Source organism: Phyllostomus discolor, chromosome 8 (genome assembly GCF_004126475.2).
Source record: "Phyllostomus discolor isolate MPI-MPIP mPhyDis1 chromosome 8, mPhyDis1.pri.v3, whole genome shotgun sequence".
NCBI lineage: Eukaryota > Metazoa > Chordata > Mammalia > Chiroptera > Phyllostomidae > Phyllostomus > Phyllostomus discolor.
Window position 1 is genome coordinate 35,177,704 of NC_040910.2, and position 13,629 is coordinate 35,191,332.

At 46.1% G+C, this 13,629-nt stretch overlaps 1 protein-coding gene across 3 annotated transcripts in view; it reads left to right on the top strand.

Annotated features, from left to right (window-relative positions):
• The window catches only part of KIF13B (kinesin family member 13B), a 173,542-nt gene that overhangs the window by 147,942 nt on the left and 11,971 nt on the right, over nt 1-13,629 (top strand). For 2 of the 3 annotated variants that reach the window (XM_036032025.1, XM_036032026.1), the window contains exon 38: nt 11,884-11,946. The exons of the other annotated variant lie outside the window; for it this stretch is intronic. In XM_036032025.1, the coding sequence (XP_035887918.1) occupies nt 11,884-11,946 (63 nt within the window). The remainder of the gene's footprint in view (nt 1-11,883; nt 11,947-13,629) is intronic. 3 annotated transcript variants of the gene reach the window in all.

Sequence of the window (13,629 nt, forward strand, 5' to 3'; positions counted from 1 at the left end):
TCGTATTTTTCTTGTTCGCTTAGGTGGAAGAGATGCAGAAGTTGTATAATGAAGGAATGATTATTATCAAAAATGTACTTTTAATCAGAGTGTCCTTGACATTTTCAAACAAGAATGTTCAGTTCCCTCCTTCATGCAAAGATACAAGCACGGTGAAACTCTAATGAAAAGATTAATGTTTATTAACTTGTTCTTTGGAATCAGCAGGTTCTCAGATCAAGATGCTACAGTTGGGGAGCATATATTTCAGTATTTGACAAGACTCGTGGATCTTTTCTTGTAAGGTAGAAGTTAACGGTTTATTCAGAAGATTTAGAAACAAAGATTCTAATATTTCACAAAACCTTTTTGTTTGACCATATTCATAAAGACTTATGTTTCTCATTTTTATGGAGATTTGTTTTTGTTTGTAATCAATTCCTGTCTGAGTCCCAGAAACACAAAGACGCTGCGCTGGAGGAGGTGACAGCTGACAAAATTGCTGTCTTTGACCTTCTGATGCAAGTTTAGTAACTAATCTGGAAAATAATGAACTGCAATTAATGAAATCTGTACTCATATTCAAGTGTGTTTCTCAGACAGCACATACAATAATTGAAAGAACTTCCTGCTCTCTAATTAGTTAGATTGAATTAATTTGGCGTAATAGCTTTCTTCATGTATCTAAGAGTTTGTGTTCAGATGAAGCTATTTATGTAACTCAAACTTAGGGACTCCAAGTGGCCTATTTGGTTCATCTGGGGAATTAAAGAGTTAATGCTCAGATTCAACATCCACATCGAAAGCACATTCACATTTCTGGCCTATCTTTGGTCCACTGTCTGCCCCTTTCTAGTGCCCTGCACTTCGCCCACGACGGCCTTGTCAGCCACAGGGGGTTTGCTCCAGAGCCCCACAGGTTCTGGGGTGGGAGATGGACGAGCCTTGAGGAGGGAGAGCAGCACCCCGCCCATCTGCAGTGCTAATTAAAAGGGTGCTTGTCTGGTTACCCCATCTTTCACATCAGTGGTCCGTCCACATAGAAAATGGGAAAAAACAAAACAGTTACTGATCCTCCCCTTGTGCATGAAAATGCCGTTTTAGACTACTCATGTTGGGCTGCCTGGATGAAAGGAACCACATAAATGCCTATCCCTGTGTCTTGATTAAGGGTTCATCATCTTAATGAACTAAAACCAGAAAAAGAATCTAGCCTTGTTTCTAGCCTTTGGTTTTCCTTAATTATTCAGGTTCTTGAACAAATAATGTATGTGCACATTTTCATACTTTAGCACCACGTGTAATAAATATACTTGGTTACAGTACGCTGGAGCGACTGTGCTCCAGGTAACGGGGGAGGCGTGGCAGGGCTTTCGGGGACGCAGGCTTCCTGTAAAATCGGAGGCGACTGATTTCCATCCAGCTGCTCCAGGGCGGAATTCTTAGGCACTTGTTCTACCGATAGAACACCCTCGTCTCTGTTTCGGTTTTCCAGAATCGTATTTTGCTGTCTTTGCCCCAGACTGCATTGACATACTTAGAGACTCTGAGCTGACCGAGTTGTTTTCAGAATCAGAGTTAGCAGCTGATCTGAAGAATAATGAAAATAAGATAGTTTCTGAGGCAGCGGAGAAGCTGGTTGTAGCCATTTTTTCAGAAATGGGCATCGAATGGCTTTGGTACGATTCTGTAGGTCAGGGATCACAAGCTTTTCTGTACAGGGCCGATGGTATTTCAGGCTTTGCAGGCCGTACGGTCTCTGTCAGTACGAGCCATAGACAGCACTAAACAAATCAGCCTGTTGTGTTCCAGTAAGACTTTATTTGTAATGCTGACATTTGAGTTCATGTAATTTTTACATGTCACAAAGTACTCTTTTATTTCAACAATTTAAAAATATAAAAACTATTTTTAACTGAATAACCAAGATCCTGGCCAAGATGGAGGCATAGGTAGAAACCATTTGCTTCCTTGCACAACCAAAAGGAGAATTACAACCAATCTGAAATCAATAAACAACCAGAAGTTCTAGATAATCAAACTTCATGGAACTCGGGCAACAAAGGAATTAAAGAAACAGTTAACCAGACCAATCAGACCATTAAGACAGGCAGACGGAGAGATCTGGTGGCGAGGCAGTGGACCGATTGGCCGGGGCTGGCTGAACGGAAACTGAGACTCAGAGTTGACTGTGGACTATGGTGGTTGCCGTGGTGGGAGAAACTCCCAGTCTCACATGGTTCATTGGAAAGTGGGGCTAAAGCCCAGCAATCAAGCTGCATTGTTCCCTCTCTGACCCCTCCCCCACAGACAGCACAGCAAGGAGGGTTGCCCTGCCCAGGTGAATACCTAAGGCTCCTTCCTCCTTATAACTTAACAGGTGTTCTGAGACAAAGAAATATGGCCCAAATGAAAGAACAGAGCAAAACTCCAGAAAGAGATCTAAGCAATGAGGAGAAAATGCCAGCCTATCTGATGGAGAGTCCAAAGCCCTGGTAAACAAAATGCTCACAGAACTGATTGAGCTTGGTTGCAAATGAAAGAACAAATGAAGGATACCCAAAGTGAAATAAAGCAAAATATTCAGGAAACCAACAGTGACAAGAAGGAAACCAGGACTCAAATCAATGATTTGGAACAAAAGGAAGAAATAAACATCCAACTAGAACAGAATGAAGAAACAAGAATTCAAAAAAAATGAAGAGGCATAGGAATATCTGAGACAACCTGAAACATTCCAATATTCGAATTATAGGGGTACCAGAAGGAGAATAACAGCAGCAAGAAATTGAAAACTTATTTGAACAAATAATGAAGGAAAACTTCCCCAATCTGGCAAAGAAAATAGACTTCCAGGAAGTCCAGGAAGCCCAGAGAGTCCCAAAGAAGTGGACCCAAAGAGGAACACACCAAGGCACGTCATCATTAAGTTACCCAAGATTAAAGATAAAGAGAGAATCTTAAATGCAGCAAGAGGAAAGGAGAGAGTTACCTACAAAGTGTCCATAAGGCTATCAGCTGATTTCTCAAAAGAAACCTTACAGGCAAGAAGGAGCTGGAAAGAAGTGTTTGAAGTCATGAAAGGCAAGGACCTACAGCCAAGATTCCTCTATCCAGCAAAGCTATCCTTTAGAATGGAAGAGCAGATAAAGTGCTTTCCAGATAAGGTTAAGTTAAAAGAGTTCATCATCACCAAGCCCTTATTACATGAAATGTTAAAGGGACTTATTTAAGAAATTGAAGATCAAAAACTACGAACAGTAAAAGGACAACAAACAACTATCAACAAATGAATTTAAAAGAAAAAAGAAAAAAAATAGACAGCTAGAATAGGAACAGAATCAGAGAAATGGACATCACATGGAGAGTTTTCAGTGGGGAGGGGAGAAATGGGGGGAAAACTTAAAGGGAATAAGCATAATTGGTAGGCATAAAATGGACGGGGAGAGGTCAAAAATGGTATAGGAAACAGAGAATTTAAAGAACTTATATGTACAACCCATGGACATGAACTGGGGGGAGTGGAATGCAGGAGGGTTGGGGGTTGCAGGGCGAAGAGGGGAAAATTGGGAAAACTGTAATACCATAATCAATAAAATAAACTTTGCAAACACAAACAAAAAAACATTTTTAGCTGATACAGCATGCTGAGCTAGTGACAGCCTAGATTTAGACCCTATTTTTAAGTTTTTAGATTAACAAATACTCTGTGTTTTAAGTAAACATCCTTCATTCTTCATGAGCATTTGAAAAATGAATAACCATTATTTTGGATGAAGTAAATACTACATTCTCTTTTTTAAAAAATATATAAATATTTAAATAAGTTCAAATAATTATCATGTAGAAGTCTAAAAAGTAAACTAGGCCATGGCTGGTGTGGCTCAGTGGATTGAGTGCCAGCCTGTAAACCAAAGGATCGCCAGTTCAACTCCCAGTCAGAGCACGTGCCAGAGTTGCAGGCCGGGTCCCCAGTAGGGGGTATGCAAAAGGCAACCACACATCGGTGTTTTCCTCTCCTTCTCCCTCCTTTCCCCTCTCTAAAAATAAATAAGTCTTTAGGAAAAAATAAAAAGTAAATTAACTAAATTCTAAAAATAAGAAACTGTATCTTTTCTGACAACTCCAGAAATATTAGTACTTAAATTTTTCTATATGTGAAACCTCTAATAATTTGAATGAATACATATATTATATGGTAAAATAAAAAGTCAATTTGGATGGTCTCATTCACTTGTACACACTGATAAAATAGTTTACTTGTTGATAAGAGAAATGGGCCTCTTAGTTGTTTTGTGTAATTAAAATTGAATAGGAATGTCAGATGTTAGACCCCGAGTGCCTATATCTGAAGAGCGTAGGGGCTGTGCTTGGTTTGCTCCCTCTGCATCCCAAGCTCCTAGCACAGTCTTTGGAGTGCGGTAGGCACCTGGAACACGTTTGTGAACGGGTGAATTAATAACACCTAAGGTTCTGTGTTTGAAAGAAAATGGAATTAATGTTGTGTCCTGAATGGCTTTGGGACAGCTAAACACAAGTAGAAATTTTAAATTGTTTTATATGAAATAGAATTGTGACTGTGTAAAGATGTGTTCAGCGTAGGCCCACCCAGAACTGTCCTGGAAGACCACACGCAGTGTCCTGGTGAGCAGGAGAGCCGCGGTGCCTGGCACAGGGCTGGCTGCTCACTGGGTGCCAGGGCTTCCCACGCATCGGCCCAGGACAGTGCCGAGGCAGGTCCGTGGTGTCCGACAGGAACAGAATGGAAAGCATTGGTGTCATTTTAAATTTCCTAGCAGCTTCATTTAAAAAAGTAAAAAGAAACAGGTCATATTAAATTTAATAGTATAACTTAACCCAGTACATTCATAATATGGCCATTTCTTCCTGTAATCAGCATTAAAGCGCTTAATGAGATGTTCCCGTCTCTTCTTCCGTACAGTCCTCAAAATCAGGTGTGTATTTTACATTTCTAGCACATCTTAATTCAGATCCTAAATTTTTGTCGGAAATACTTGATCTGCATTTAGAGTTCATAAGGCTGAAAAAATAGATCTGCATGCCAAAGCTGTTCCCAACATAAAGGCACTTTAATTTCAAAATTTACATATTATCAATTAAAACTAAGTAAAATAAGAACTTCACTTCCTCAGTCACACTGGCTGCATCTCAAGGGCTCAGGAGCTACACGTGGGTGGAGGCCGCCATGGCGGAGGGCCGAGTCAGAGGGAGGTGTCAGGTCGTGAGTCCGGCGTGGAGGTAAATGAGGCTCGCGTGGCCAGGCTTCTGGTCTGAGGGCGCAGAGCCCAGGGGGTGGCACAGCTGAGGTTTATATTCAGGAAGCACAATTAATGCACAGTTGTGATCTGTAGAGACTTTTCCTGGATTTGATTGAAAATCGCAAGTGGTTATTGAACAAATCTGTAAAGGATGTGAAGGCGGGACCGGCAAACCTTGGAAATAAACTGAGTAGCCCCTGTCCATACTCCCTTCCTTGCCCATTTCCTTTCTGAAAAAATTGCCTGGGGGCAGGGGGGCATCACCAACAGCTTTAAAGCAGGGAAGTGACGTGCTCAGGTGTGTGTGTGGGAAGGTTTCTCTGGCTGCAGTTCCAAGGGCGGATGTGAAAAGATAAAACTGGAAGACTCTATTCAAGTGTTATAAAAACCTCATGAGGAATGGTAATGTTGGTCAGAAAAATGAGGTCACCTTTCCATGCTTACCACATCGACACTTTAATGTCACCAGTTGAAAGGGGCAGGTGGCAGGTAGGGTAACAGTGTCTGGCGGGGACCAGCCGGTGGCCACCCGGGCCCTCGCTGGGCAGCCATGCTTAGAGAATTCTTGTGGACCTAGACTGGATTACCACCTCCCAGAGGGGGTCAGATCTACACAAACGAAGACTGATGGATCAGTTCAAGTACTGTTGTTCATTTAAAATGAGAAATAACAACTGCCTGATGGACAAAAGTGCTGGTGTCAACGTGGCAAACACATTCTTATCCAGCTCACCCTGAAAAGCAGTTCATACATTGGAAGGCCGCCCTGTGGGCGTGGGGAGCTGGCCCCGTGGGTGTGGGGAGCTGCCTCGGGTTAACGCAACCTGTAAAAAACACACTTATATTGATTAGGTATTGTAATTGTTGATTTTGAGGTAACTGTACTTGTCTGGTTTTATTTATTATTTTATCAGAAGTATTTATCATACTAGAAGATTAGGAAGCACTTTGTTTTTATGTACCGCCCCTGCTTGGTTTTGTTTTTTATATTTTTCTCAGTTTATTCTCAGCATGAAATTCAGATTATTTGTAGCAAAAGTAAATCTTACATCTCTTGTATACTCCTATGCTTGGATTTAATGGACTTATATTAACTTAGGAACCATTAGAAAATGACATTTAAGAATTTATCAAATTCAGGCTAAGGGGTGATTATTAAGAAAGGTTCAAAGTGATTATTTTTGGCTTCAACTGATAGTTCTTCTCCCCCCTATCTACACCTTTTTTGTATTTGAATTTTGTGCCCAAATTTCAGAATGTCTATCCTTTTTCAAATTCTTTGTAACTGTATAGATCGGCCTTTTTCATGTCACTGAAGTAATTGATTTGTTCACTTATCTGAGTATTCATTCAATAAGTTACTGTTTTATCTGCAGAAAGAGATAAATGAGACATAATCCTGCCCTTCAGAGAGCTCGGTTGCCTTAGAGATGCATAAACATACATGGGATGATGTTATAGATGCCGGAATATGTGTATGTCTGGGGTTGACACCCCGAAGGCTCTGTGCATTTCTGTCTACAATTTCAGGAAGAGTAGGTCATGCTTGAGCTGAGACTTAGAAGCAAGTGGGTATTGCCCCGGGTGGAACACGACTCCCCAGGGGCAGGAGCAGTGAGAGGAAGGCTGTGGCAAAGCCATGTGTTTAGGGAGTTCTGAGTGGGTGAGCACAAGCCAGGGCAGGCTGCAGCCTCCCAGAGAAGCGAGGGGCTTTCATGGTGGGCCAAGGCAATCAAACTTTGTTCTTCTAGGCAAAGGGGTCTCCAAAATAGCTTTTGTGCCTAGTCATGAAATCCTGAGCTAATCTGTCCTATTTCACTCATGTGGCGTCTGAAAGCCAGAGTTAAAAAATGACGAGATCTGATAAGAGAAGTGGTCTTCATCTTTCCCCTGAAACACTTCTAAGCGACTCTCTCACCGGTAGCCTACTCACCCATTCAGTTTTAGCAGCGCTCAGTGGATAATGTGATCGCAGGGCCAGCCGGCGCTGAAGAGCACAGTCCTTCTCCATCTCTCTCACCGACGCACCGGGCACCCGACTGCATTTAACCACTAGGTCACTATCGCTGAGCCTTGGTGTGAAATGTAGGTAATTATACTTATATTCACTGGCCTCATGGGACTTCTTAATATTTATAGCTGCAAAATACTTTGCAGTCATTTTTATTAATAGTTACCAGATGTGTCATAAGGATTAATGAGTTTATGATCTGAAGTGTTTTGAGCTCCTGAAATAGGAGGCAGCCGCCTGCACGGGGGATATGTAAAAGAGCACTGAACTGCAGACAGTACACATTTGGAAATTTGAGCTGTTATGTGTGAAGGACAAACGGCGCACTTAAGATTTCAGTATACTTTGTAGGTATTTTGGGGACCCTTAATAAGGTTGCTGGATTCATTACAGGCCGTTGCCAAAAATAGAAGTAAGTAACCCCCACTCCCACCCCCCACATACACTCACCCCCGATGCTCTTCCTGCTGATCCCACTGTTGCTGACTTCTTGTGCATCGTCTCTGACTCTGTTTCCCCACCTACAACCAGTTGTTTTCAAGTATTCAACAGTCTCCTTTAGATATCTACATTTGTATTTCTATTTTCTTTTCCTCTTACTATCCAAATTCAGGCTCTTATTAGCTCTCCATCGAGCCATTAAGGCAACTTCTTAGTTTATTTCTCCCCATTTCATATCTCCCCTCTTTAAGGGTTAACCCTCTATAGACATAGCTCTTACTACCGCTTCCTGCAGGAACCTTCGGCAGCTCCTCATTGCCTGTGAAAACCAACCGCAGGCTCCCAAGACCTCTGCATGGCCCTGACCTTCTGTCCCTCTGCCCAGGGCTTGCCAGTCTGGACCCTTCTCTCCTCCCCAAGACCTCTGGATGCCTGGGTGGCTCTTCCCAGGGCAGGGATGTAAGTAGGGGGACACAGCAGACACAAAGGGGCTCCTTGGCCATCCCAATGCGGTCAGCCCTGGGCCTTTGTCAGAATAAAATCACTGTCGTGAAGGTGTTCTAGGCCTGGGCCACTCATGGTCTCTTCCTCCTCCAAATCGTCTCTGCTTTTGAAGTGTCCATTCTAACATCTACCCTATTTCTTGACACTTTAGTTATTTATATATGTGTCCTTCCCACAGACTAGATCGCCAGTCTGTTGAGAACAAAGCCTGTGTCTCTGTGTTCTTCCCAGTGCCTGTTGTCACTGTGAGGCCTGACACGTCTTTGTTGAACTGAACTTTGCCATTGACTCACAGCCGCAGCCACCAGTGCTGCGGACACAGTCGAAAGGCGCGCAGTGGAAAGGACCCTGTGGTGACCTCTCTGCACTTGTCGCGGAGCCAGTTTTGTGTGTCTGTACCCTCAGTCTCGTCAGCATGCACGTGTCAAACACTCCCTGTTGGAGGAGTGTCCGCCTGCGGCCCTGTTGTCCAGAGCTGGTGGCCATCGCTGCCCAGCGCCCTCGGAGGCAGACACACACGCTGCTCGTGTGGGACCGGGAGGCTGGAGCGCCGCCATTGCACCGGGACCTGATGGGGTCTTGGTTTTGACGTGGTTTTCAGATGTGCTCGATCACCCTCTTATTTCTGGTTCACACCCTATCTGGATGGTGGGAGTCGGGTGGCACCTGTGTGGAACCTTTCGCTTCAGTAAGAAGTGGCTGTGGCAGGAAGTCTGGCAGGGGCAGACTCGAGGTTCCCGGACTAGTGGCCTGGAGCCGTGAGGTCAGAGAAGCAGGAGTCCCCGAGGCCCCCTGGGTTCCTGTGCAGTGTCGCTGCTGTCTGGTCCTTAATTCATTTCTGCTAATGTTTTTTAAGCATTTACTGGAATTTTCTAATTACTCTGAGTCATAAAGAAACATAAATTATGTTTCTTTGCTTTATTTAGGAGGGCACGAAGTATATCGTTTTAGAAGAGGTTTCATCCTGGCTAGCTATAGTTCCATCCTTGGTAGGATTTTCATGTTTTGTACTTGAAGGGGGAATGTTTCATCCCAATCCTGTCTGTTTTATTTTTTTATTTTTTTTAAGATTTTATTTATTTTTAGAGAAGGAAGGAAGAGAGAGAGAGAGAGGGAGAGAAACATCAATGTGCGGTTGCTGGGGGTTATGTCCTGCAACCCAGGCATGTACCCTGGCTGGGAATCGAACCTGGGACACTTTGGTTCCCAGCCCGCGCTCCATCCACTGAGCTACGCCAGCCAGGGCCCAATCCTGTCTGTTTTAAATAGGGCCTAACTGAAAAATGTAAGTACTCTGGAGTTCAAACTTAAGAAAGTTTTTTTTTCTACTTTTACTAAAATATGCTCTGAGTACCTTCCCACTGTGGGGGACTTCAACTAGTATGCGGAAAATAAGCATAAAGATGCAGCCCCTGTATTCAAGGACTGCGTGGTGGGGTGGGGGCTGCTTGTCTGAAAATAACTCGCTTGTCCAGTTGTTGGTGGAGCGGGGACACGGAGAGCTCGTGTGAGGGATGGACTGGGAGTGGGGACACGGAGAGCTCGTGTGAGGGACACACCGGGAGTGGGGACACGGAGAGCTCGTGTGAGGGACGGACTGGGAGGTGTCGTGAGCGAGGGAAGGGGCCATGTGTCCTGAGAGTCCAGGGGAGAGGCTCTATCCTGGTCAAGGAACTGAGGGACGGGGTGGAATCCCTTGTGTGTGCACTTGCTGCCACCATTAGGGTGTCTTCCCTCCGTCTTCTTGGCCTCTCTCACTGCCTTAAGCGTAACTCTGATCCCAGCCCTTCCTGGCCTTCACCCCACCCCACAGGAACTCCCAGGGTTTGCAGGGTGAAGTGTATGTTCCTTTAGTTTTTCCCTAGGTTCTTCCATCTGTTTAGCTTATCTCTTAGCGTTTCCTACTTAATTGCCTCTCCTCTGTGCCTCTTCTCAGATCTCATCACTGTTCGCTTATCTTCAGCAGAATGAATTTCTTCTAACACTTTGCTTTCAAAAGCAGTCCCAAGGCCTGATTGGTTATCATGGTTCCCACTGCAGAAATGCGGTGACCTGGTGCGATGAACTAAGGTCACTACCACCCTAGCTGAGCCATGTTTTTAAAAGGCTTTATTTATTTAATTTTAGAGAGAGCAGAAGGGAGGGGCAGAAACATCAATGTGAGAGAGAAACATGGATTGGTTGCCTCTCGCACCCCCCGCCCCCGGGGGACCTGGCCTGCAGCCCAGGCATGTGCCCTGAATGGGGGTCAAACCAGTGACCCATCACCCTGCGGAGCGATGCCCAACCCACTGAGCCACACCGGTCAGGGCGAGGCATTGTTTTAGGTGGGCTCTTTTCCCTTCAGGGAAGAGTTTGGCCTGCCCTGTAGTAAGCAAGACTTTGGCTGTCCAGTCTTAGTGTCTGTAGGCTCAGCCCAGAAAGCGTCAACAACATAGGCGCCTCAGAAGCCCAGAGACACCACTGGGAGGACCTGGAGGGCCCAGGACCAGAGGAGGGGAGTGGAAAGATCTGGAATCCATATCTCTGAGCAATTTAGACTGGTGACCACCTGCTTTTCTTACGGACCCAACAAACGCAAAGACCCTCATACTGCACGGAAAGCAGCTCCAACAGCCAACTCTCTCTCGTGAGGAAGGACTAGGAGTAGTGTCGGTCCTGCCAGGACGGGGCCCTCGGAGAGCGGAGCGCCTGGAGGTCCCTACCCTTGCATCGGAGCAGGGAGACCTGGGAAGCGGGGAGGGGCTTGCTGAGGGGATAGAGGCGGAAGTGGTGGACTCCTGGTGCCTTCAAGGTCATGGTGTCTGCTTCGGTGTCCCACTGCCACTGTAAACTCAGCCACTACTAGGTGAATTTCTGATTCCATCTCCTTCCTCTGGCATCCCTTTTTCTTATCCAGATGCTAATTATTTAAATTTTTTTCTTTAGTATGACTTGAATGGCATGTCCACAAGTACTGAAGTCTTGACTTGTGATGTTGCTTGCACCTTTTCTCCAGGCTCTTTCCACTCACTCCTGCTCTACTGCCGGAGTCTCATTAGTGACCTGCCTACTTGGCCTTGAACTGTTTCTCCAGTCAGTGTGCCTCCACCACCCGGCCGTTCCTCTCGGCCTCCTGCCTGCACTCTCAGGCCTCTGTGGCGGTCCAGCCACATTACCTGCGTGGGTTAGTTTCAGGCACCAGAGCCTCTCCCTCTGTCTGCCCTGCTCTGTCTGATGCGCCGAATCGTGCTGCAGCCAGGCCGGCTTCCTGTGACTGCGTTGGCCAGTCCTCCTCTTGTACATGGGTCTTCCCTGGCCGTCAGGGCTGGGTTTGAGTTCCGCCTTCCTGACCTTTCCCGATCGTTTCTCGATAGTCCTGTAATGCTTGTCTCCGCAGACACGGTCGTTGCACCGTACATGCGTGGGAAGAGCCTGAGGTGTGTTGTGTGAGTCCACCATATGTATTCCTCTTTCCAACCTGTGTCTTCTGTTGCTGAGTGGGGGTGGGGACGGGGGGCCGCTAGCTGCCTCCTTATCTCTTCCATTCCCTTGCGTAGTGTGATGCCCTCGCTCTGGGCATGCCTGGTTGGCAGTGACTGGGACTCCCGTCTGTTCGGGCTGAATCTCTGGTTGTCTCGGTTCGGCCCCTCTGGGTCCCTCACACCCGCCTGTTCCCTGTTTCCTCAGCCGGTGCCCCGGATCCTGGTGCAGCCCGCCCCGCCGGACGCCCGGACGACCAGGACGGCGGAGGTGAGCCGGCTGGGTGGGGATGGCGCCTGTGCTGGAGGCTGCCCCACATGCAGTGGGTGGCTGGTGCGATAATTGTTGAGTCCACACCCGTGGTGGTTTTATTTTTGCTTTCCCATTTTGATGATTAACCATAATATAGGCCACTGTCTTCTGCCTCTATATTTTTCTTGTTACACTTGGCTATTTTCAACTTGTTAATCATATGATTGCTAAACTTTTAGGTGCTTGACTGCTAATGTAGTCTGCTGCTTTAATAGCCCACCAGCAGGCAAAGGCGATTTCTATAAACAGAACAATCTCCTTATTCTAAGTGTTTGCTTAATTCTCAGTTTTACATTTCATTCTGATTCATGATATCAGCGTGAAAAGACTAATGCTAAGCTCAGGAGAAAAATAGTCTCTTATGATCTCCCACAGATGAACAGCACTTCTAATCTTATGAATAGCAAATCTATTTTCTCCCACTGTGTGCTCATTCTCTTAGGAAATGCTGTATCTTCATAGGGGAATTTTATTTATTAAAACAACAGCCAAAAAAGCCAAATCATTTGAAAGAAAATTCAGACCTCCACGATGAATTCACTCCTTTCTGAAAGGCCCTTTTCAATCCAGTATGCCTTCCGTGTTCCCGAGCGGAACTGAAGGTGTGACCAGGATCCCCCGCTCTCGCCGATGGGTGATGTGCATTACTTTCCTGAGACGGGTCGGGGCCCGAGGCCAGTGGGACCGAGTGAGAACGAGCCCCGGCTGCTGAGGGCGCCGGCCTGCCCCGGCCTCTGCAGCGCGGGGTGGCCTTGTGCCCATCGTGGTGCTTTGCTGAGTCCAGGCCTCAGTGGCTGTCTCTGAGGTGTCAGCGGGGGGCATACCCCACAGAGGGTGGGCAGGTTTCCACTCACGCCCCTGCCAGTCAAGTGGGAGCGGCTCCTGTGGTGCAGGGGGGCGCGGGGGCGGAAGGACTTGGGGGCCGCTTGCTTCGGCTCAGCAGGAAGAAAGGCAGCAATCAGCTCTCCCTCCTGCCACTTGCGGCCTCTTCTTTGCTGTGGCTGCGGGTCTGACCTCTGATCCCTGGTGTTCCCCTTCCTGGTGGCTCTGGCTAAACCTTCAGCCTCCCTGGGCCATGGTGTGAAGTAAATGTGATAATACTCTTTGGCCTACACCAAAGGATTTATGTGGAAGCAAATAGGACAATGCCGAGAAAATCTAAGGCACTGTCTCTAGACCGTCACCCCCTCAGGACAGGACCTCGCTGGCCCTTAGCGGACAGCTGTCATCTGGCCGTGATGGGGTCTCACCAGGAGGGGCATGGGACACATACTGTCTCGGGGTCATAGCTGTTGTTCAGGCTCTGGACTCTTGTGATTTGTTCACGTATTCCTCCCTGCCTGGTCAGTGATATTAAAAATAAAATATAAAAGAATAAATAAAACATATATAAGTTACAAGAGAAAAATGATTGAAGGATTGCCTAATCTTTTAGAGTATTTATGCTGGTGACAGTTATTGATCTATTGGATTTAGTAAATTTTGCAGCCTAGAGATCCATCACAAAAATGGGCTGTTAATCTCAGGAGGTGCCGTTAATTCCGTACCCTGAAAGTGTGCCTTGTGGGGAAAGGAGGGCCTCCGGAGACAGGAATATAAATGACAATTCACGTGAAAATGCGTGATTTATCAGACTGCTGA